Source organism: Biomphalaria glabrata, chromosome 11 (assembly GCF_947242115.1).
Source record: "Biomphalaria glabrata chromosome 11, xgBioGlab47.1, whole genome shotgun sequence".
NCBI lineage: Eukaryota > Metazoa > Mollusca > Gastropoda > Planorbidae > Biomphalaria > Biomphalaria glabrata.
The window spans coordinates 39,644,198-39,670,266 of NC_074721.1; the positions used below are offsets into that span (position 1 = coordinate 39,644,198).

At 37.8% G+C, this 26,069-nt stretch overlaps 1 protein-coding gene across 1 annotated transcript in view; it reads right to left on the reverse strand.

The window, feature by feature from the left end:
* The window catches only part of LOC106054958 (collagen alpha-1(I) chain-like), a 49,164-nt gene extending 23,864 nt beyond the window's left edge, over window positions 1–25,300 (reverse strand). The window contains exons 1-20 of the mRNA XM_056045527.1: window positions 24,929–25,300; window positions 15,109–15,237; window positions 14,441–14,463; window positions 12,655–12,684; window positions 11,506–11,559; window positions 10,148–10,216; window positions 8,745–8,843; window positions 7,943–8,041; window positions 7,086–7,139; window positions 6,109–6,162; window positions 5,773–5,880; window positions 5,437–5,535; window positions 4,031–4,273; window positions 2,862–2,960; window positions 2,264–2,371; window positions 1,892–1,945; window positions 1,654–1,761; window positions 783–827; window positions 597–650; window positions 290–388 (exon numbers count right to left, since the gene is read on the reverse strand). Coding sequence (XP_055901502.1) covers window positions 290–388; window positions 597–650; window positions 783–827; window positions 1,654–1,761; window positions 1,892–1,945; window positions 2,264–2,371; window positions 2,862–2,960; window positions 4,031–4,273; window positions 5,437–5,535; window positions 5,773–5,880; window positions 6,109–6,162; window positions 7,086–7,139; window positions 7,943–8,041; window positions 8,745–8,843; window positions 10,148–10,216; window positions 11,506–11,559; window positions 12,655–12,684; window positions 14,441–14,463; window positions 15,109–15,237; window positions 24,929–25,040 — 1,740 coding nt within the window. The 5' untranslated portion in view covers window positions 25,041–25,300. The remainder of the gene's footprint in view (window positions 1–289; window positions 389–596; window positions 651–782; window positions 828–1,653; window positions 1,762–1,891; window positions 1,946–2,263; window positions 2,372–2,861; window positions 2,961–4,030; window positions 4,274–5,436; window positions 5,536–5,772; window positions 5,881–6,108; window positions 6,163–7,085; window positions 7,140–7,942; window positions 8,042–8,744; window positions 8,844–10,147; window positions 10,217–11,505; window positions 11,560–12,654; window positions 12,685–14,440; window positions 14,464–15,108; window positions 15,238–24,928) is intronic.
* Window positions 25,301–26,069: the final 769 nt, after the last annotated feature.

Genomic DNA, 26,069 nt, shown 5'->3' on the forward strand with positions numbered 1-26,069 from the left:
AAAGATCCCTAGTGACACGAAGTAAATACATACTTCTATTCTTAGTAAATAAATACTTACTATAAACAGGAAAATAAATATTTCTTTTCTTGGTAAATAGATAGTTAGTATCACCAAGAAAATAAATATTGCTATTCTTAGTAAATAGATCCTTAGTATCATTAAAGATAAATATTTTTATGAATTGTAAAAAAAAACCCCAGCTAAGTTATTATTGCTATGACAAGTAAATAGATTCTAGGATTAGAAATATATAGGTCTGTAACAGGCAGAAAGAGTGAAAACCTACTCGTTCACCCTGAGGTCCTTGTGCCCCTTGCTGTCCGGGGTTACCTGGAGAACCAGGTGGCCCCATATCTCCAGCTTTTCCGTCAGCACCAGAAGGTCCCTGATCAAAAGAAAACAAAAAATTGATTGCATATAAAAGACAGTGACATTAGCAAAAAAACATAATTATCATAGATTAAAGATTCAAACATTGCTATTCTTCACAATCGAAAGGAACATCTAAAACATTTTACAACACTACATACATCCAAACAAACCATAAGGTGCCTAACTGATAAAGACAGTAAATCAAATAAGGAACTACTTACGGGTGGGCCAGGAGGGCCTCTTGCACCATCAGGTCCAGCCAATCCAACAGGGCCCTAAAGAGTAAATAAATGGTACCAGTAATTTTTTAAAAACAAATTTCGTCATTGAGTTAACAAAAATGTATCCTAAATTCTCCCAATCCAAAGTATGTATATCTATCTATTTCTATATTTAGTAACACTTACAGCATCTCCTGGTGCTCCGGGAGGGCCTGGTCGACCAGTTTCACCCTAGAAATAAACACAAATATTTGGTCTAGGTTAATATTTCAAAATTTGTAATCAAGTTGAACATTTTTATTGAATATTATTTAATTTTAAGATTTTATAAAAGACTTTTCACAAATATCCCATTTTAATGTAGAGGACAGATTCATAATTATAATAACATTATTTGACAATCAAATTGTAAAAAAAACCACTAAAGGACAATACACTCTTGACCACCAACACATTATAGGCCTAAGGTTGACAAATATTTTTGCACTTAGAACTATTTGAGAGGCTTCTTGAAAGGTCCTACTACTTTTTTTTATTTTCGGCACAAGTAATTCTTGTAGAAAAACATTTTTAATTTAATTTTTTTTTAGAAATATCTAACTATGCTTCCCTCCCTTTTTTTAAACAGCTATAAAACAGGGAAAAGATCAATGCTAGAGACATTATTTTTTAAATACACATTTTGTTTCAGAAAATAGAAAACACACACTCAACGGCTAGAAAATAAAAATAAAATGAAATTATAAATTAATAAATAAGAAAGAAAATAGATTAAAACATGTAACATTTTACTATAACACCCATCCGCCTTGTAAATAACCAAAGTAAAAAATTTTAGCTTTTAAAAATCGCTACTTTCATGCTTATAGTTTTCTCAGATGTTATAGTCCAATCTTATTTGTGGACAGGTGGGGGATAGGAAGTATCTGGGAGAAGATTTTTTCATGCTGCCTTTAGGCGCCCTGTAAACACAACTCTTTAGAGGTAGCTAAGTTCAAGCATCCTTAGCCTCTCAACCACACATCCAATGAAAAGCATAAAACAGGAAGTAACTTACAGATGCTCCAGCCTCTCCTCTGGGACCTCTTTCACCATCTACACCGTCAGCTCCTTTAGGGCCAGGTGAACCGCTTGGACCTGGAAGGCCTCTTGCCCCAGGTGTACCCTGAAACAATGTATTCACAGTTTTAAATTTAAAAACTGCTGAAGATGGCAATGTTAGTGAAAATGCATTTCCAATTCCAATCCTAACACAATGAGACATGTAGCTCTAAAAAAATAAATTGCAAACTCACTCGTTCTCCTGAAGGGCCAGCTGTTCCTTGAGGACCTGGAGCTCCTCTTTCACCCTAGAAAAAAAAAGCATAATTTTTTACAAATAGAATTAGAAGATGCATATATACACACATAGGCCTTATAATAACTTTCATATTATATAATACAGCTACAGACAAAAAATAAAAAACAAAAACATTTTTCTAAATAGTGTTTTTAATTTTTAGTGTCTTTTAAAATGTAGGTCTAAAAATTTAAAGCTAAATTCTAAATCTAATTCTAAGCACATACAAAATTCTGCGTGAGCATGAGGAGTCAGGTACCTGACATTCTAATTGATTATAGAAATCTACATTTACAAATTATAAACAAATATATCAGGCATAACTTACTCTGCTTCCAGCGGGGCCAGATGGGCCTGGGGCTCCAACATCACCAGCGGGTCCAGGTGCACCTTTTTCACCAGCAGAGCCTTTGAAGCCATTTTCACCAGGGTCACCCTAAATCATAAACGTAGATTAATAAAAAATCTATCTAGTGCCCAATCTATAGGCTATATAAATGTATGAAGCATATAGTTGATTATCATGAACGAATAATAACAAGACTCTGGATATAACTTATAAGACATGAAATCAGCTGTTTAATCTAACGCCATCTTGGTTGACAACAACAGTTACAAAGGATGTAACACTGAGTGATGTAACCTATATAAAACACTCATCAACACATATGTTTTTCTTTTTTTTTTTTAATTCATGGGTCGTTATCAAGCAGGAGCTTGTATGCAACATTCGATGACGATTGGATGAGTAGAAATGGTCGAAAAACTAATTGCGAAAATCCAAACATACAAAACAGAAAACACATACAAGAAAGATACAGTTGCATTAATTAAAAGCATTGCAAAAACAAAAGTGAATGTAATTTTAAAAGAATAGAAAAGGGATTTAGTAAGTGCCTATTGGCTTCCCAAGAAAATATACTTACAGCAGTACCCTTGGCACCTGGAGCACCTGCTGAACCGGCAGGACCTGGGGGACCTCTGGAACCAGGGAACCCGGGGCTGCCAGCTGGACCTGCATCACCCTATTAGAATTAGAAGTGAAAAGAAACTTAAAAACAAAAAGGTCAAATTCATTGATCTCCATTAGTCAAGAAAATTCAAATTGATTTATAACTTGATCTGAATTATACTAAAATGATATTGACCAATGAATGATATCATATTGATTAATGAATGATATATGATATTGACCAATAATGTGCTATAGGCCACTGATATGATATTGATCGATCTCCGCTATAGACTATTGCTGTCCTATAGACCATTAATGTACTATAGACTATTGGTGTGATATAGACATCGACCAATTCTATAGTATTGACTTTAGATATAGTATTAGGCAGTGACATTGACATCTCATTGATATTGACAACTGCTAATGATGACTAATGATGTGATATTGACAACTGCAATGACTAATAGTGTGATATTGACACATAATATGACTAATGATGTGCTAATGACAACTGCTGCGACTAATGATGTGATATTGACAACTGCTATGACTAATGATGTGATATTGACAACAGCTATGACTAATGATGTGATATTGACAACTGCTATGACTAATGATGTGATATTGACAACTGCTATGACTAATGATTTGATATTGACAACAGCTATGACTAATGATGTGATATTGACAACTGCTATGACTAATGATGTGATATTGACATCTGATATGACTAATGATGTGATATTGACATCTGATATGACTAATGGTTGATATTGACATCTGAAATGACTAATGATGTGATATTGACAACAGCCATGACTAATGTATTGACAACGGTCATGACTACTGATAGAGATATTGACTAACAATGTGATATTGACATCAGTCATGACTACTGATAGAGATATTGACTACTAATATGACTAATGATGTGATATTGACATCTGAAATAACTAATGATGTGATATTGACATCTGAAATTACTAATAATGTGATATTGACATCTGATATGACTAATGATGTGATATTGACATCTGATATGACTAATGGTTGATATTGACATCTGAAATGACTAATGATGTGCTATTGACATCTGATATGACTAATGATGTGATACAGCTTAATGATGTTACTTACCTGAGCACCTTCCTCACCAGGAGCTCCTGGTTGACCTGTTGGGCCAGCACGACCAGGGTCTCCGGAGACTCCAGCAGCACCATTTTCACCACGTGCACCTTGCTGACCTATAGATCCTTTAGCACCCTGTGCACCAGCTTCACCTTTGGGACCTTGCTGACCGGGGACTCCAGGTGGACCTGTGTTTCCAGCAGGGCCTGGTGAACCTGGTGGTCCGGACAGACCGTCGACTCCTCTCATACCCTAAAGAAAAGCAACAACAAAAAAATGTTCACAAATTTAGGCATCTTAATAAACCCAAGAAAAATAAACTGACAATGTTACACAACAATTTATTTGTTTGCAGAAATGAAAACAAAGTTACCTCTCTTTATACGCATGCCCGCATTATTAACAATATTTTTATTATGTTATACATATGTTACAAATATATTATTAAGGAAGTGGTAAAAATGTCTTTGATTATTTTTCGGTTTATATAGACACGCAATAAAGGTTCAAAGTGAAGGGATAAGTCCCTGAGTCCCTGGTAATGCAGTCAGGAATGAAAGGACATTTAAGGCAATGCATAGTTTCGTTTTGTAGCCTTCTATCTAAGAAAACAACTCTCATGTCCGGATTTTGTAAAGTGGAAGACTAACAATACTGTCAAAACTATAAATGTGTTACACAAAAATAGACATTAAAGCAAAATTAACTTTGCCTGGCGCACATCTGCACGATGAAAGCAGTAAATACAGCATTATGAGAGTAGGAAATTAAGGTCAAGGTTTATTTGTTAGTGATGAGAAAAAAAAATAGGCCACAAAACCCTCCTAAAGAAGAAAAACTATACGGAGAACTGCCTGATCTGGAAACCACTGCGCTGTTCATCTCAGATATAGGATCACTGATCTGAACGCTCCCACATTTAAAATGAGAACGAAGAAGAAATCAGCTTGGATCCTTCCCAGGCAGAAGCCCTGTTCAGACAGGCAGCTGGAGGCAAGCTTCCATAGGTCCAGACATCCAAGAGTCTAAGCATCGACTCTTCGGAAATTACTAAGAGGAATTGCCACAATTACGGAAATCGAGTAGTTATGAGTTAATTCTTGGCTTGCAAACTCAATATATCAAACATACAAAGCCTACTAATGGAGAGCGAAAGGCTTTTTGTCTAATGCTAAATCTATATGTTAGGATTAAGGTTTTCTGAAATTCTTTTTGTCAGGATTTTTTTTTTACTTTATTTCATTTGAACTCAGGTGCATTATACTTGAGTCTTATACAATAATGGCGGTTAGGGTTATTATGATCGGTTCGTCTTTAACCGGAAAATTCTCACTCCCTTTGACAAGTCGATATTGCGTAACAATGAAGGGAGCCTTATCAGCATTAGTGGTATAATTTTTTTTAACATTAATTACCTGAGGTCCTGATGAACCATCTTCACCTCGTTCTCCTGGGGGACCTCGAGGTCCTTGTGGGCCCAATGGTCCGGCTGGTCCAGGGGGTCCCGCTTCTCCCTGTAAAGAATTATTTTATTTTTTTATCTATAATTAATTATTATACTACCATCGACAATCAAAATTTGTGTTTGTTTGTATAAATTAAATTTAATCTCTGATTTGGTGCAAGCTGATTTGCATAAGAATTTTAACGAATGAACCTATTTATATCAAAGCATACAAATTCTGTTGTGTGATTCCTAAGTTGATAATGAGGATGATGATGTTTGTGATGATGTATGTGTGTTCACTCACGGGTTCACCGGCTGTTCCTTCATTTCCTCGTTTGCCTGGGAAACCGTTAAAGCCTCTGTGACCTTTCGCTCCAGGCATGCCAGGAATACCGGGGCCACCAGATGGACCCTAATAAAAAAAAGAAGAACATTTTCATAATAATTGATTTATAAGTTCATACAAATATATCGATTTATTAATTAATCAAGATATATCTATGTATAGGATCATGACTAAATGTATTGATTTATATAGATAGACAGACAAATATAGGAATAGATTTTCAATAGATGATAGATAGATAGATACATATTTAGATAGATAGATAGACAGACAGACAGATAAAACATTACATACCCTTGGGCCGGGGGCTCCAGGGGAACCGGGCTGTCCATTTCTGCCATTGTCACCCTGTGAACAAAGCAGAGGCACAATTTTTGAATTCCTTATTTATATGACAAACGAATGGCACGCATTAAAAATATATGCGTTTTCCTTATTGGAATTGCAAACATTATAATACGGTACGAACAGGACCAGACTTAGACTTGATAAGGCCCTAATCATATTTGAGATCTGGGACCCCTTGTAATTAACGTAAGACAATATATTCTTTGCTCTTTCTTTCTTCTAAATGATTAAAAAGTATTCCTGAAACCAATTTTGGAGGCCACTAACCAAGTGGGGGCCCTCCGCAGTACGCTATAGCTTATATTAAAGTTAAAGTTCCCCTTTCACACCTTGTGATCTATGGGGCAGAGGATGTAAAGATCTTTTTTTTTTTTTGTGGCCCATGATTTAACGACAGTGTCGTGTGGCCAGCACAACGACCGGGCACCCATTAGACCTGGATGGATTCAGAGGCGCCCTAAGGATCCAGAAATAAAAAAAAATTTAATCTTCACCAGGATTCGAACATGGGACCCTGCTGTTTGGAAGCTGTGAAAATTAAGGGATTGTAACTTATATATGTGATAACAAACTCCAATCTAATATACACAAAAGACCATATTGGAAAGCAGTTATTAAGCCAGAAAGGAACCAGCTATTCATTATGTTAAAAATAATTATCCAAATACGCTCTAATTATATATTTAACTAGGATATTGTATGTTTATGCTTCAATCTGTTTTTATTTCATCAGTTCTAATTAGTTATGTTTATGAAGTTGCTACCTCATTCTGTTCTTATTTAGTTTAATATAAGAACAAATGTAATAGGATGAGGTAAGGTCTCCCCTAAATTAAACAAATATTGATGGGGGGAAGCAACGTAATCATCTAATATTTGGTTTCTATATTTTGAATAAAAAAAAAGAAACAACAAAACGTTACCTCAGGGCCTGGTGGGCCTGGTGGACCGGAAACTCCTGCTGTTCCTGGTGGTCCCTGTAAAAAAAAAAGTTTAACACAAGTTATTGATCATACGACTAAGGTTTGAGTATCATCTATATGCATTGTTAAAAGAAAAATATCTATATAGACATTTTGGCTACATTTAGTTTTCGATTCCATAGACCTACATGGATTAACTAGTATCAACGAGGTCCATACAATCAGCACTGTTTCAGTACAGGCTAAAAGTAAAGGCTTAAGATGTTAATCTCTGTTTCTATGGCTTACTGTTAAGTAGGTTGTCAAGTGACCAAACAATGATCAACTATCTTTACTTGCCCTATATATATATATAGTTCGTCCATCGTGGTTCGATGATGACCACTTGTGTCATCCAGGGGGCTGAGGGCTTTGCACTGGGGTTTTATGCCTCCTCATGTGGCTGGTGAGACCTATGTGAGCCCGGAATGTTCGGCCGCACACTGGGCAGGTTATTCCAGCTGGAGCTAGTGTCGTGGGCCTTGCTTTTCTTTTCTGGCGTTTTTCTTCTGCCAGCGTTGTTCTTTTTCCCCAGCAACCTGTGCGCCAGTTTTCACAGCGCGACGCCATGATGCTCTGTCATGTGCCTCTTGCCCTACATATGTTAGGTACCCATTACATTTGGTAGGACTCACCGGCTTCCTAAAATCCCGAAATTCAAAATCCCAGTTCTTCACAGGGATTCGAGCTCAAGACTCTTTGGTTCGGAAGCCAAGCACTTCACCACTCGGCCACCACGCCTCATGTATCAGTATAAGTATAAGAGGACATATATAAATAAATACTTTAGTTCCAACAATGAATGAATCAAAACTTACAGGTGGTCCAGGGTCTCCGGGTTCACCTCTCAAGCCCATCTGACCTTGTACACCTGGAGGTCCGGGGGGACCGCTTGCACCTCTTGGGCCGAAGGGACCCTGAAACAAACAAGGTTAAGTTTGATCGATTTGAAATTTAAATAACTAGAATGTATTTGTTTACAAGCAGTCGAAAGGAGCTCATGTGTAAATGTGTAAACCATTGATCTATGGCATTCTATGCTATCAATAAACATTTTGTAAGCTGCTAAAATACTTTCAAGCTCAAAGTATTTTTTAATCTATCTATCTATCTATCTATCTATCTATCTATCTATCTATCTATCTATCTATCTATCTATCTATCTATCTATCTATCTATCTATCTATCTATCTATCTATCTATCTATATCTGTCTGTCTGTCTGTCTGTCTGTCTATCTATCTATCTATCTATCTATCTATCTATCTATCTATCTATCTATCTATCTATCTATCTATCTATCTATCTATCTATCTATCTATCTATATCTGTCTGTCTGTCTGTCTGTCTGTCTGTCTATCTATCTATCTATCTATCTATCTATCTATCTATCTATCTATCTATCTATCTATCTATCTATCTATCTATCTATCTATCTATCTATCTATCTATCTATCTATCTATCTATCTATCTATCTATCTATCTATCTGTCTGTCTGTCTATCAATCTATCTATCTATCTATTCCCTTATTTATTACCCTCAAAGTATTTTTCAATGAAATATCTTAATTTTGTTTATTCATAATGATGTGCACAAAATGAATGAGTTGTCGGACTTACCACTTGGGCTTGGATGTAGTCTCCTGAAAAGGCATTAAACCCTCCAGCCTTGTTTGTATTTCTGTCTGGGTAATAGGATCTGTAAGCTTGATCAGCACTCTGTGAAAAACAAGAGCACATTTTTTTTCACTCCAAACAGGCATCGTGAGGGCCGGATTTAAGTAAGTGGAGCCCCTGGTCAGGGTTTTTGTGGAGGCCCCTTACTCTCTTTTGAATACTGGCTACCCACCTAGGAGAAGGAAAACTCTGAATTCAAACCTCTGTTGCCTTGCAGCTATACCCAATCATGGGAAAGGCTTCGGGAGTCAACCCTGAGAAAAAATCGGGAGCTGGTGACCCTAAGGCAGTTTGCAGCACCCAGTGCTACACTCTGGCAGAACCTGCGACGCCCCTGACCCCAAACTGTATCGGCACTGCCGTTCCTTTGGATACATCTGCAGCGTGGCGTGGGGGGGGGGGAACTTATGTGTGGGCGACATTGTTCCGACCACAACTAATGCCCAGGCATTCATCTCATTTTCATGAGATGATCCATAGTAGAAAGGAGTAGGGTTGGGCATAGGGCTAGCTACTTAGTAGCTACCCTACCCTGTAGAAAAACCACTAGCTAAAGAAACACCAAACAGCAAATCAACAGAAACATATCTAATATGAAAAAAAAAATCATTTTAAAGAAGGAATATAGAGAACCTCTAAATTTATTTATTTTTTTTATACCCAATATTCATCATTAAATAAAAGTTTATACTTTTGAGTTTTGTAAAGGCTTCCCTTCACCACGAAATTGTGGATGACCACATGTGACGTAAATGCTATCCTGCGTAAATGTATCTCCATATCGAGTATCTGTGTTGGCTCAGCTCTACCTTTAATCTATGCTGAACTAATACACTCGTTTGTTATTTGATATTCTTTCCAATGGGGGGGGGGCTATTGTAGATTCCCCCCCCCGGGAGGCAGTAGCCCTACCTGCCTTCTACATGTCCAGGCCTGGGCTTAGTACATGTTTATGTTATTGAAACCCCCGACCAAAGCAGGAAATTAAAGATGGTTTCATTAATGTTAGGATAAAAAAAAATGCTGGAAGACTTTTGAAAAATATAATACAAGAAAAATTAATCCCGACTATCTGTTTGATACATTCTGTTTCGACAGATTTGTCTGCTATGAAGACAGCTTTGGCAAGATTATAAAATCTGCTTTTTTTTTTTAAAAAAAAAATTCCAAATCTTCAGAATGGCCTCATATCTTGGTAAAAATAAATGAAACTAGGGACCCCTTTTAAATACGATTTAATTACTTTCATTATTATTATTTTTTTAAAGTTAAAGTTGAACAGGAATTAAGAAAAAAAATTAACAAAGAATTTACCCCCCCCCCCCAACTGAGTGCCCTTTACTTACCATTTCAGAAGCTCCGGGCATTCCAGGCGTTCCAGGTACACCATTGACACCATCCTCACCGGCTTCACCCTGGAAAATAAAGACACCATAAGCAAAATATTTTTAGAAAATCTTTTTAAAAAAATAAAGCTTATATCAAGGGGAAGAACTCTTTCCATAATACTATTTCTACCAATAATGGTATTTCCCTTATTCGACAAATTGTTTATTTTTTTTTAATTGATTCATGTCTTGTCTATGTCAATGAACAATTGTGCGAAGTTTCAACTTGATCCAAGAATGGGTGTGTGAGAAATAACGTGTACACACTTTTTACCAGACAGACAGACAGACTGAGTTGCTATAAGCTTTCTAAAAACGTCTTACAACTATTCATTTCGTTCTAAATTAAAAGTGTGGTGCACAATTTTATCAATATGATGTTATTATTGCTGCAGTATGCATCTCCTCTATAGCCCTCTATGTCCCAAACATCGCAGCTGGTATAAAATCTCAAATAAAATGTCTTAGTCTACATTGGAACTCGAAATCGAGATTTGCAGTTTATGCAGGGCCGGATTTAAATATGTGGAGGCCACGTGGTCGGGTTTTTGTGGAGGCCCTTATACCTTATATTATCTTATATAATACAGACGTTACTTCAATAAAGAAGATGATTACGTCCTACGCGTCTTGCATCTTGTCATGATGACTTAAATTCTGCCAAGTCACTTGTTTTCCTGGCTGACTCAGGCAACCCATTCCATGCTCTAATAGCACTAGGGAAGAAAGAGCATTTGTACAAATTTGTCCTAGCATATGGAATGAGAAATGTGCCTTTATCTTTTTATCTTTACGAAACCTTTAATAAGGATCCACTTATGAATAATAATACTGTAATCTAAAAGCATCGTATATTTTAGAAGCAAGAAATGGAGCATTTGTAAATTTAATATCATTTCCCATTTTAAAGAAAATATTTAAATACATATATTTCAGTTTGAAAAAGTGTATATTTTTGAGCTTAAGCGGTAGATGCCTTAAATCCAGAACTGCAATTACATAGCCTATTCCGAGCATGCTACAAGTGGACAATTCTTAATCAACTCTTTATATTGGAACAGTAGAAATGCGAAAAAAAAAAGTTAAAAAAATAAATAAAACATAAAAGTTTCTGACGCATCGAAATTTGAATATTTTCTTAAAATTTTTAATCTATTTTGCGGATACCCCAAGATAGTAGCCCCACCTGCTCTCCATTAAATCCGGCACTAAATTTGTTCCACACATCCCAGCCCTTTGTATGCTGGCCTTTAAATTTCTTTCTTTTTTTTTTTCCGGTTAAGACACTATAATAGCGTGTATTAGGTATGACTCACCATTTCACCTTGCCTTCCTGGGTAGCCTTCTGCTCCTGGTTCGCCAGGATCCCCCTAAAAAAGACAACATAGAAATAAACATAACATATCAATTTAGTTAAGAACCTTTTTTTTTGGGGTTAAAATAGATTCATAAAAATATTGTTTCGTTTAATTTAAAGAGCCGCGCTATTTTAAAACAACATCTGACATCAAAAGCCTTATAGCAGCTGATGATTCTCTTTTAAGTATTATGGTTTTTGCTTTTAACCTGATGGATGCAAACCAATTAGATATTAATTATTACATATGCTACCTGAATATAAACTAATTGAATACAACACAGGTAAATATACAGTCCACATATTAGCAAGTCAAGTAAAATATTCCTAGCGTTTTATGGGGCACATCGTCAGTTGATGTAAAGCTTATCTGTTTCTTTGGCCGAGGGTTAACAAGGGTGCCATTCTTTACGGGCAACTCGCGTCTGGCTCAAGAAAAACTGGTCACCCCCACCTCCGTTACGTGGGGTCTCAACAAAACGGGACCTGAAACCTGTGAACATTGATACTGACCATTGGGAAGACAGCCTTGGACTGCACTACGTGGAGAGATATGGTGACCAAAAAAAGCTATGGGCAGTGAAAAAACATGGGCCTCAGCTCATACGAAAAATGGTAGGCTCCTCTACCACCAGAGCAAAAGCCACCTTAACCTGTGGACGGGGGGAGTGTCTCTCCAAAACAGGGCTCCACGGTCACGTGAAAAAGTGCTCCACAAGATGAACCTCAGTCGTTCTACGACTGAAGGAGGCCCAACATAATTTGGACTCAGGGGCGTCCTAAAAAATACCCTAAATTCAAAATCCCAGTCTTCTCCAAGATTCGAACCCGAGGCCCGTCAGCCCGAAAGCCAAGCGCCTTACCACTCAGCCCCCAGATTTGACACCAGGAAGTTATTTTTTTTTAATCTTATTAGTAGTGTAACATATTGGTATAATATGTACATTTTCACACTAGCGCGTTAGTTTGAAATATGTCATTAATTAGGAATTATTATAACGACCGTAGTGTTATCACTATAAGGATAGCTATCAGATAGCAAAGGTAAAAACTAATTTGAGAAGATTTCAGCTTTGCTTTTAAAAACATGCATACACTGAGAACGTACCGAGGTGGCAGTCAAGACATCCTGCAGGAGCTGAAAGAGAAAGGGTGAAAGGCATTTAGAATTAGTAAACTCTGCTTTTAAAGCATTATGTCGGAACTCTACGAAACATGCACGTTTTGGTAAATAGACCAATTAACCCTTTAAACGCGTGTGGTAGTTTTAGCCTCTAAACATCAGAATTGTAATTCCAATTTTTATGCACTAATTGTAAAACAGTGTAGCACTTTGAAGGTTAAAAGCATGAATGTGTTACAATTCGTGTACATAAGACATCAAAATAATAAGTTACTTTTTATCCCAAAGTGGTTTTAAAATAGGAAGGGCCTATTGAAATTTTCGCGCCAAATGTTAAATTCTAAAAAAAAATAATATTAAGGACGCCGTTTTATAAGATCACTTTTGCCACCTAAATAAAAACAAGTAAAAATATAAAAATACTTTAAAAAAAAATATGCTTATCTAAGGGAAAAAACTCCACACTTACAACCAGTGGCGTAGCTAGGGTGAGGGGAGGAGGGGGAGAAAATGAGTGTTGTTGTTTTTTACATTAAAGATTAAATATTAAGCAAAATGTAGGGGCCCCCAAAGAGGTCAAGCCACTGGGGCGCCCAAACGATGTAAAACTCCTAGCTACGCCCCTGCTTACAATTATATCTCTCAGTAATGTAGAAGTTATTCCCCCTTTTTCGATATCAAGCAAAATAATAAATTACCAATAATTAATTGACTAATTGGTCAATTTTTTAAAATAAGATTCATGTTTTGATAGGTACAATCAGTGCTTTTTTTGTGACGGTACGCACCGGTACGGCGTACCGGCACCTTTTTCAATGCGGGGAAACTAATAATTATTTTTCTTGTATTTTAACGTTTATTATTAATTTATTAGTAGTTAAAAGTTTGGCAATCCATCACTGAGTACCGGCACCTATTTCTTTACACATACAAAACAGCACTGGGTACAATAAATGAGAATTAAGTTTCAACATGATCAGACAAAAAGTGTAACGGTAAATACGAATCAAAGGAGAAGAAAAACCTACATATTTAGCCATATATATATGAATACTGAAGGATTAATTTCCCTTATTGATATCAAATAAATAAATAATTAATTATCAGTTATTAATTGACTGATTGATTATTTTTTTTTTATTAATTCAAGTAATTGTCTTAGCCAGTGAATAATTATGCAAAGATTCAACTTGATCCGAGAATATCGTGTTCAAACTTTTTACCAGACAGACAGACAAACAGACAGACAGAGTTGATATAAGCTTTTTTAAACAATTACTTTCTGTTTGAAATGAAAGAGCGTAGAAGTTGGATTTTTCAGTGTTAAAAAGTGCAGACATCGTATACATATTAAACTACATACGAATCAACCCTCCCTGTTCTACACCGGAAACACCAAAAAGCAAGCTATTTATAGATATCCGCCAATGATGAAAATCTTTAAAATTGGTTTATCTATTCTATTATCTATGTCAGGGGTTCTCAACCTGTGGGTCGCGACGATTGACGATCCAAAATATGGATTATTATTGACTACTCCTCTATTGCTGTATGTCTGTGTGCGGGGAGGGGGGGTCGCAGCAGAGTGGGGGATTGTAAAAAGGGGTCGCCGAGCATAAAAGGTTGAGAACCGCTGATCTATGTGCATGAATGATGCATGTCCTGAGAAGTAGGAGAAACAGAAGTATTTGTTTTCAATTAGTTTTGCTATTGCCATGTTTCTATGTAAAGTAATGCTCTCAGTCTAAGTAACAGAAATAAATATAGTTACCTCTGTGCTGGATTCAGCTGAAGCTAAAGAATAGAGTAAAAAAAAAAAGAAGCTAGAATTATGCAATGCAAAAGTTGGCAGATAATGGTTGCTAGCACTATCCAAATAAAATGGCTGAAGTAACAAGACATTGCTTCTATTGTGCTTTAAAAAACGACCATATTTAGTAGATAAATGTGCTTGTAATATGCTAAAAAAGACCATATTTAGTAGATAAGTGTGCTTGTAATGTGCTAAAAAAACGACCATATTTAGTAGATAAGAGTGCTTGTAATGTGCTAAAAAAATGACCATATTTAGTAGATAAGTGTGCTTGTAATGTGCTAAAAAAACGACCATATTTAGTAGATAAGTGTGCTTGTAATGTGCTTAAAAACGACCATATTTAGTAGATAAGAGTGCTTGTAATGTGCTAAAAAAAACGACCATATTTAGAAGATAAGAGTGCTTGTAATATGCTAAAAAAATGACCATATTTAGTAGATAAGAGTGCTTGTAATATGCTAAAAAAATGACCATATGTATTATGCTAAAAAAATGACCGTAGTTGGCAGATAATTGATGATCGTATTATGCAAACACAATGAACGAAGTTGGCATAATTTTTTCTATTATTATAAATAAATGAATTTCGTCTAGAAATGAATACTGCAATGACAAAAAATTACCAAATTTGGGGCAGTCGATAAATCGGCAATTGACTTGTCCGTTGTCGCAATGGCATTGTAAACATTTGTTTTCATAGATCGGGTTCCAGGTATCGTCATGAAGATATTCTTGGCCTTTATAATAACAACCTGTGAATACAGAGCACATTCTAGTATTTAGAATCTATATTGCCACCATCAGGCCTGCAGTGTTTACATACATGCCAGAAAAGTTATAGGACCCCTAATTTCTCGGGGTCCCCCAAAAATGTCCGAATTGGTTATGAATAAAAAAAAAAAGACTTTAAGTTAAAGCTGTATTATTGAATTATCTTTACACTGCTTGACTGTACACCAGTTTAACCGTCTAGGTATTCCAAAATTATATTTGGCACTGTATCTCAAATAGCTTCGGGCCTTATAAAATCTAAAAGGATCTACTATCCTGGTTGCCACACACCAGGGTGTCCATGAAGGTCGAGCTTGCGCCCTATTATGACCCTTGACCAATGGGAAGAATTTTGGCCAGAGGCCAGGAATCTTCACCGTTCCATCTGTTCGGAGGTTACCCATCAACTTGATGACCATTTACTAGCATTCGTAATCGTGAGACACAAACTCAATGAAGCCGCAGTCTGAGCTCACGAGGGGTTCCTACGTGTTCCTAGAATGTACCGCCACTATCCAAATGAGGACCTACACCGACCGTATGAGCCCCCAGAGGAACGACAGTGCAATGCCTGTTCGCTATGACGTGCTGTGGAAGCCCATAGGAGGCAGTGTTCTAGCCCAGTTAGCCGGTCTCCCTTAACTCTTTCTCTCATCAATTATTTACCACATTCTGGTGGAATCAACGTTGGTATCGTCAGTTAGGAGAGAAAGAGTTAAAAGACTTTTAACACTTGGATGAAACGATAAGTTCTGGAATATTCGCCAGCACCATGTGGAGAGAGATGGTGACTACTGGGAAAACATAGCCCTAGACCGCACTATGTGGATAGAGATGGTGACTACTTGGAAGACATAGCCCTAGACCACACTATGTGGATAGAGATGGTGACTACTTGGAAGATATAGCCCTAGACCGCACTATGTAGAGAGAGATGGTGACTACTTGGAAGACATAGCCCAGACCTCACTATGTGGAGAGAGATGGTGACTACTTGGAAGATATAGCCCAGACCTCACTATGTAGAGAGAGATGGTGACTACTTGGAAGACATAGCCCAGACCTCACTATGTGGAGAGAGATGGTGACTACTTGGAAGACATAGCCCAGACCTCACTATGTAGAGAGAGATGGTGACTACTTGGAAGACATAGCCCAGACCTCACTATGTGGAGAGAGATGGTGACTACTGGAAAGACATAGCCCTAGACCTCACTATGTGGAGAGAGATGGTGACTACTTGGAAGACATAGCCCTAGACCACACTATGTGGATAGAGATGGTGACTACTTGGAAGATATAGCCCTAGACCGCACTATGTAGAGAGAGATGGTGACTACTTGGAAGACATAGCCCAGACCTCACTATGTGGAGAGAGATGGTGACTACTTGGAAGATATAGCCCAGACCTCACTATGTAGAGAGAGATGGTGACTACTTGGAAGACATAGCCCAGACCTCACTATGTGGAGAGAGATGGTGACTACTTGGAAGACATAGCCCAGACCTCACTATGTAGAGAGAGATGGTGACTACTTGGAAGACATAGCCCAGACCTCACTATGTGGAGAGAGATGGTGACTACTGGAAAGACATAGCCCTAGACCTCACTATGTGGAGAGAGATGGTGACTACTTGGAAGACATAGCCCTAGACCACACTATGTGGATAGAGATGGTGACTACTTGGAAGATATAGCCCTAGACCGCACTATGTGGAGAGAGATGGTGACTACTTAGAAGACATAGTCCTAGACCGCACTATAAAGAGAGAGATGGTGACTACTTGGAAGACATAGCTCTAGACCGTACTATGTAGAGAGATGGTGACTACTGGGAAGACATAGCCCTAGACCGCACTATGTAGAGAGATGGTCACTACTTGGAAGACATAGCCTTAGACCGCACTATATCGAGATCGATGTTTGTGTGAAAATACAAACTCTGATTCTTGTTAAAGAAAGAAATTTCGCATAAAACCACTACTTCTCACCCGTTCGTTTGTATAATATGCACACACACACGCATTTATACTTTCCTTAAATGTTAAACTAAATCAGATCAATGTGTAAACAAAATGAAAGAATGAATCACTGCATGTATCGAAGATATTTGAAACCTTCTGTTTCTGAAACATTTTTTTTCCCATTTCTAAAAGGGAAACAACTGTAACAATAGTTCGTCTCCTATGAAATGAAAAGCAGACGTCTACCCGAGCTCGTTTTGATATCGACGTCTGCTGCCTGTCAGAACCTTTTCCCAGCATCCATCTGCTCCCAATTTCTTCCAGTTCCTACACTTGTATTTCGGAAACGCCCAAAATACTCCTGGCACATGGAAACAAAAAGGAAAAAAAAAAAACACTACAGAAGCCAACAGGTGGAGCTGCAGATGTTAGGGCGCGTGCCATATTGCCGGTTAAACTGTTCCATTTCAAATCTGGTTATAATTTCTTTCACGTCGAACTCTTTAATGGTCATTTCACTTGAAAGATTAAAATGGTTAATCAAATTGAGTGGAGATTACGTCGCCCCCCCCCCGGGCCTATCAAACTCTTACACAAAAATTCCTCCTTTTTTTTTTTTTTACTTATTTTGGCCGTAATTGAAAAAAATAAAATTGTCAGCATAACCCATTTATCCTTTTCAGATCGAGGCTCGATGCATTTAATAAGAAGACTGACGAGTACTGGAGATTTTCACAATAAACAAATCAATGTCAAGGACGCTAAATTAAACCTTACTGTTGCCACTAAATAATAAAAAAACAAGAATCGGGCTATAAATCCAACAATTTCCCAATGTGTGGCCATTGATGTTTATCTCAAATCTCCTGTATTCCCGCGAGTTAGTTCCCCTTTAGTTTTTAAATAAGTCTCAAGTCGTAGACTGAAAGTGTAATGCTCCCTCCATAATAAGATTATTTTGTGCCAAAAAAAAAAAAAACGCAAGAGATTTAAAATTTAGATTCTGCTGTTCTACAAAGTGCAGGTAAATGAACAAATACCCTTTTAAAAAAAACAGACTACCAACACGCCCTTTATTTTGGACACCGGAGACAGCAAATAGCTTGCTATTCCGCCATGAGTGAAAATCTCAAATACATTCTAAATATAGTCTCTCATTTAAAAAAATAATTGAGTCGAAAACATTTCAATTCGCTTCGTCGAAAATTATTGCAGGCTAAATGTTTCCTTTCAAAAAGCAAACACAAATGGAGTTCCCTCGTAAAACTATTCGCTTCTACACAACAAAGTTATCCAGATTGGGTAAATTTTAATTTTGGAATTCAAAACTTTTTTCTTTCTATTTTTTCTCCCCCCCCCAACCCTCTGAAATCATGTCTCTGCATGCATTCAGTGGCGTAGCTAGGGTGGGTGAGAATTTGAAAATCCTCCAGGGCCCCCACTTGAAGGGGGCTTGGTGGGGGCCCCCAAATGAGTGTTTTTTTACATTAAATTTTACGTAAAATGCACGAGCACTCAAAGAGGCCAGTCCCACCCGGGCCCCCAAACGATGGAAAATTGCTAGCTACGCCCCAGCATAGTGAATATGGACAACTATTAAGTAAATCAGACTATTGTGGAACCAGATACTGATCTTACGTCACACGATTGTTGAGCCAACAGACTTCAGCTCCAGTTAATGACAGTCTGTAAACATGGGCCAAATTAAAAAAACAGCTGCATACACTGGCCGAAGGCGCATTTCAAGCGCAGGCTTAGAAGATCGAGGGCTTAAGTTTGAAGCTAAATTCAGGCTCTGGTTTGACAAAAGTCGGACATAGTATCAAACTATGGTTTGACAAAAAGTCGGACACCATATTAAACTCTAGTTTGACAAAAAGACGGACATAAAATCAAAGTCTGGTTAGACTTAACATAATACCAGACTCTGGTTTAACATAAGCCGGACACAATATCGAGCTCTGGTTTGACAAAAATCTGACACAATGGTCAAACTCTGGTTTGTGTCACGGTAGGCAATATTTGTTTATGTTGAGGTTTGTTTTCAAATGTTGGCAGGCGTCTGCATGTTCACTTCCGGTAGTAGCACCTGACATCGATTGTAGTCATAATTATAGTCTCTTAATGCATTAAACAAGTCTTGGCCGCACCTAACTTCCGGGTGGATTACGTCATGCAGCATAAGGTCGCAATGACATCACATAGGACTGACCTTCTAAAAGCTGCCAGTGTTTACTTTGGCATGCAAATTTATGCAGACAAACTACGTTTCAGGGGAGAGGCAAAGAGATGGAGGGAGAGAGAGGGGGGGGGTAGAAAACTTCTACATAGACGTGACAGACAGACCATCCACACTATACATAATCGCAATCACAAAGAAAATAGTTAATGTAATGTCCACCATTTGCTGCATCAGCAGAAAATGGTAAAACAAAAAAAAATTAGAACAATTTAGCTTAGTAGCACAATTTTTATTTTTGGTTCATGACTTTGCCACGTCAGCATAAAACAGCAAGTGAAAACATTCTTTGTACCAAGTTTTAGTGCTCATGAAATGGTTTTTTTTTTTTAACTGCATAAAAATGTTACTTTTAATTGATTAAGAAAAAAAAATCATTGAATTATTTATTATTAAAAATGAATGTTTTGATTTTTCAAAAATTTAGATAAGTGAATCCAGTGAGTTACTTCCCCTACTTCAATAGCTCTTTAGTTCACAAGGGGAAAGCATTTTGTTTTTAATTTTGGAATGCGCCATTTAGAGCAACACTGTTATCAGTTTAAAAAAATAAATACCATGGAAATATTGTTCCGTTTTAATCCACCAAAGTAAATTTTATTTTTAACAACTTTCTTTGATGTGAAAGAAACTGTGAGCGCCGAGAAAGATAACTCTAGATAGACAAAGTTGCAGAAGTGGGCTAGGGGAGGTAATTTAGTGTACTGAGCGAAAAGAGGAGAAAGAAGGAGAAAAAGAAACATACAAAGAAAAATCTGGTTTTCTGAGATGTGTTGGGGGGGGGGAGGATGGGTGTGAGGTCAAAGAAACAGAAGTAGTTAGTCTATTTTACCAGAAACAGGGCGTAGGAAATAGGTCACTTATAGGGCTATTCCTCGCGGTTGCTAGCTTGCATATTTATATCGGTATTCAGTTCTTATTCTTCTTACTGTTGTAAATCTCATCTCCGTCATATGTTAGCAGTCTCAACTCATCCAGATCTGGACCCTTAATTGGATATGTTTTCTGCTTAACTCAAACACAGCTCAGCTCGAGTTAAATCTCAAATTTGAAAAAAACAAAACGTAGCCTCCACCTGGATTCGAAGTCGTCTGCTCAAGCCCGCACAGGATTTCTTCCCCTCGTGTACCCCGCCCATTACAATGCCTATCTTCATCTATGTAGTACTCAGTAATGGCCCTTTATATCTACTTTCTTATTAACAAAATAAAAAAAAGGACTGCAAGTTAAACCAGGTATTTTGCTAACTCCTTTTTTCTCTGCAATTACCCCCACCCCCCTCCTTTTCCTGAGACTGGAGGCTGAGATGAAGGTAACACTCACACTGAATGTGTGTGTCTACACAGTGCTACACAGGTGTGGGAATTCTAAGGCTCTAGATAGGTTTTTAGTGATCATATGTGTAGCCAGTGCTCTCTCTCTCTCTTTCTCTCTCTCTGTCCCTTTCTCTCATTTTCTCTCTCTCCCTCTTTCCCTCTCATTCTCTCTCTCCCTCTCTCTCTCCCTCTTTCTCTCTCTCTCTCCCTCTCTCTCATTCTCTCTCTCCCTCTTTCCTTCTCTCTCTCTCTCTTTCTCTCTTTCCCTGTCGTAAATTAATAGACATTTGATTTTGTTGATGACTTCAACCAATTACAAGTTTCAATTACAAACACGTAGAATCAACAAATCTGAGTGTCAATCTTTTAGGTGCCGTATCTGTTTATTTGATTATGTTTACATTGGATTCGGAAAAAAAAAGTAAAGTTCCTTTACAGACTTTGCAACCCATAGGGCAGATGATGTTAAGGTCATCTGTTTCTTTGGCCAACAGTTAATAAGCAGGGGTGTCATGTGGTCAGAACATCGACTTTCCCCAACTAAAGTCAGGTACCCACTAGATCTGGGTGGACTCAGGAGCGCCCTAAAAATCCCGAAGTTCAAAATCCAAGTTTTCACCGAGTTTCGAACCCAGGGCACCAGGTTCGAAAACCAAGCGCTTAACCACTCAGCCACCGGGCCCCCATGACCTTTTTTTATATTGGATTTGGAAGAAAAATTAATTATCTTCTGCTGGGACACTTCCTGTACTCGCACTTTTGGAATTCCTAGTCATCTTAACACAAATGTAAATGAAACAAAAATACCCAGATTCAACAAACTTTTTCCCTAAATGCATCACTAATGATAAAAAAAAAAACTCATCTAAGTTGATATTGTTATTGTTTACAATGGACTTCTAATTTCTAGTTAAATCTCTAGATAGAGAAGTTATTTTTCCAATGACACACACACATGAGGGAGTTTGCTGTGCTAGTTACACCTGGTTAACCCGAGAGGTTTATTCTTTGTATGACACCTGCTTTTCATAAGATCTAGGTATCACGTGCTGGTGGGTTATTTTCATTTAGTTTTTGTTTAATCTCTTGTCATTGTGGATTCTTTCCTGTGTGTGTGTCATTTAAATGTCAACGCATGATGACATTAGCGTGATCAAAACAATTCTTTGATCAGATGCTCGGTTCTTCTCAGATATAGGATTACTGATCTGAACCCTCCGACATGTCAAATGAGAACGAAGAAGAATAAGATCAGAGTGTGTCTGGTGTCTGGCAAGGCGAAATCTAGCTGACATCATGCCATAAAAGCTTAAAGCTGGCAGGGCTAACTGATGGCAACTGCTATCAATGACTAGCAATGACAAATGCTGGTAGCTGTATCTAGCAGAAGAATATATAGTGTGGTCCCCATCACTGTAAAAAGTGTGACCCAGCCATGTCATATTATTCTCACTAAAATATAGATCTACATTTTCAATCTCAGGTGCTCAGTGGCGTAGCTAGGGTCCTCATTTGAGGGTCCTCTAAATGAATGTTGTAATTTTTTTTTTACATTAAATGATGTTGAATATCAAAATGCAAGGGCTTCTAAAAAGGTCAAGCCCACCAGGCACAAAATCTCTAGCTACGCCACTGCAAGTGTTCTTAAAAAGTTGAAGCCATCTGACAAGTGGCTTGTATTAGCCATGCAATTCTTCCCTTTACCACTAACACTATAAAGAATAAGAGTTTGTAACCTTGACCTGTTTAATAACGTATTAACAAATATTAAACATACTTGAGGTTTCCCTATCACCAAAAGTAATTATTGTATTCATTTGATGTCTGGTCGAGAAGAACAAGAGATATCTTTAAAAAAAACAACAATCTTTTGAATTGAAATTAAAAATAAACCAACTTCCTGTTCTCTTGTTGTCAATGTAAATAATGACAAAATATGGTTGACTAAAATAAGCCTTCTGTGTTTTATTCCAGTTTATTTAGTTGATTCTTTGAACTCAATAAAAAGGTAATGTTTCCACCTTCTGTATTATAAACAGAGTGCAATAGTATTCTATGCTGATTTCATCAAATAATTCAGATATCGACCATGCTGTGTTAATATTGAATCTCCAGTATAGGCCTTAACACGCAAAGGTATGCTTAGGTCACTCCCCTTTTTCCTTTGGCTCGCGCTGGAAGACTAGTGGCTGAACTATTCTCCAAAACCATCTAATAGATCACAGTGGATCGGTTACAGAAATATAAAGTAAAATTAATTTGCTTTAACTTAAGAAACTAATGTAAACCATAGTCACAGCGGATTAATATTAAAAGTTTGTTTTTTTCAATACATATCCAACGAAGAGTTGGCATGCATTGAAGGGAAGACGTGAAAATATTAAAAAAAAAATAGAACGAAGTCTTGGCAGCATAAGCAGCGAACTATTTTTACCCAAGTTCTAAAGAAAAAAAATCTAGCGTTCAAATCGCTGTGCAGGCGATGATTGAAAATTGGGTCACTGGAACACTTGGAAGAGGTAAGTTAAAAAACCTTAGCTCTGCTAAAATAATTAGATTTCCACCCAACGCCATCTCGTGTCAGTTTCTGTATAGGCGTATTCTCCACATTGTTTTATTGTATGTTAGAATTTGAAAACTGAATCACAGTTCTTGGTCACGTTGGTCGTTGATGACGTTGCCTCGCTAACCTCTCAGCTAATATTTTTTTTAAATACTCCTAGAAGAGCAGCAGCATAAATAATGAAGTCGTCGATTCCGAAATGGGGCACCATATAATCAAATGACCGATTCCGAAATGGGGCACAAAATAGTCCTTCAAAGTGGCCGTAAAACTGGCTGACATGTGCAAACGGCCAAAAAATTCTGATGACCTATGCATTTCTTGACCATGATGACGTGTACCTTTCTGAATTCTTGATGTCGTGTACATTTCTAAACCATGATGACGTGTACATTTGTAGACCATGATGACGTGTACATTTGTAGGCCATGATGTCGTGTACATTTGTAGGCCATGATGACGTGTACATTTCTAAACCATGATGACGTGTACATGTCTAAACCATGATGACGTGTACATTTGTAGGCCATGATGACGTGTACATTTGTTAGCCATGATGACGTGTACAACTTCTTAACCAAGATGTCGTGTACATTTGTAGGCCATGATAACATGTACAACTTCTTAACCAAGATGTCGTGTACATTTGTAGGCCATGATAACATGTACAACTTCTTAACCAAGATGTTTACATTTCTTGACCATGATGACATGTATATTTTTAGACCTTGATGACGTGTACACTTCTTGGCCATGATGACATGCAAAGCTTTTGACCATGATGACGTGTCAACAAACTCTAACAAGGAAATCGATGACGTGTCACGTTTAAGACCACAAAATCTCACAGGTCTAAACACAATTATTATAAATAAAATAATTTTGGGAGAGCCATCATAATCACTTCCGCTTCACCCAAACAACAACACAAATATGCATATTCAAAACAAAAGACTAAGTGTACATAGAAGTTCTACGGCGCAAACAAACACAGCTGACACAATTTAATCTGGATATTTAACCCTGATACATAATTATGTCGATCGAAATCTTTAAAAATAGTAAAATGAATGTTAGGAGATTAAAATTAAGAAATAAAAATAAAACATTTTTGGAACTGAGAGTATTGTTTTGAAAGTTTCAATCGTCTTGACGTCATCGAAGGGAAACAACTGAGTAGTTCCCAGCAGACGACCAACTGTTACAGCTCTATATCAAAATGTTTATATAGAAACCTCTACATAGACAAAAGCTAGTAGTGTGTTATAGATCTATGTTATGGATTTCCTGATCAGGTACGGCTATGGTTATACAGCAATATGCAATAAATATGCAGTAATATTAGTCGGCTCTTTCGAAAGACAGCTTTAGAGGTGTCGAAAATTCGGGAAAAAAAAAAGTAGGTCAAACAATTTTCAACGAAAATTGTGTTCATCTATAATAAAATTCCTACAATAATATAGTGACTAAAGTATTGAAGCCAACCCCCCTTTTTTTTCCCTTCTTTTTCCAGACACTGCAAAACCTCCCTGATATAAAGTAAAATTGGGTAAAGAAGAATAAAATAAAATAGTATATTGACTACTTACTTGCTTTGACATCTTCCTTGTTCAACTCTTGAGGGGGAGCGGCGAAAATGGCGGCTGCGAACGCTAGCAGAAGCAGCAGTCCGCACTCCGTCCAAGTCGCCCACTGGGCCATTTCCTTGAAGTGGACCCTCCTGTCGTCACTGCATCAACCTAGGGCTGATGGACGAACTGACCGCTAACGACGTCCACCAATGCAATTTTTCGGTCCCTCCCCTTAATTGGGCAAGGGCTTTAATTTGTCTGGTTCCTTAACAAACCGTGACACGGCCAGCCGTAGATTACCTCTACTGCTGCCGAGAAAAAAGTTAAAATCCTAAACACAGAATATAAACCTGTGCAGTCCTGAAGACTGCAAACAAGTTTAGTCTGAGACCAGTAGATGCTTAATATTATGCAGCCCGCGCCCAGCCAATCGGAAACCTCGTTGCATCGGAGATCACTCGTGGGCGTGGTTAGCATGAAGAGGCGGGGTTAGAGCTGCTTAATTTTTATTTTATTTTCAGCGGTCAGGGTTCCAGTGACCCCCCCCCCCCCCCATCCCCTCTTCTCCTTTCCATCGATGGTAGAAGAGGAAAGAAAGAGGTTCTGTGAATTACGAGATGGGAATGAGGAAAAAAAATATGGATAGTGATGGTAAGAATGGATGAGTTGGGTGTGTGTGTGTGTGTGTGGGGGGGGGTGATGAGGGTGGAATCCGGTGGAAACACATAGATGTAGAGAGAGCAAAATAGATATCACGAGAGAGTCAAAGATACTCCGAGAGTCTGGGTGCCAGAGGCTAAACTGCCAACAAAAGTAAGGGAGGGAAATGAGTGTACAAAAAAAAAGATTGTTACTTCCCTTAAGTCAGCAGTTCTCCTAAACGGGGAGGGGGTGGAGGTTGCTGACATACTTGTAGGTGTAAGGTCAGGGCGTGATGGGAAAGATGCTCGGGTGGGGGAGGGGGGGCGGAAAGGGAGCGGATGGCACCGACTCCAGAAATCATGTCAGCATAGTTAATAATAATAGTGAGAGAGATTTAGGGGGGGGGGTGTTGGCTAGGCTAGGTCACTGGAGCTGAGTGTAGAGGGGGTCATATTCGGGGGAGGAGGGACTTCAAGAAGAAAGGAAATAACAGCAATACAAACAACAAAGAAAAGTA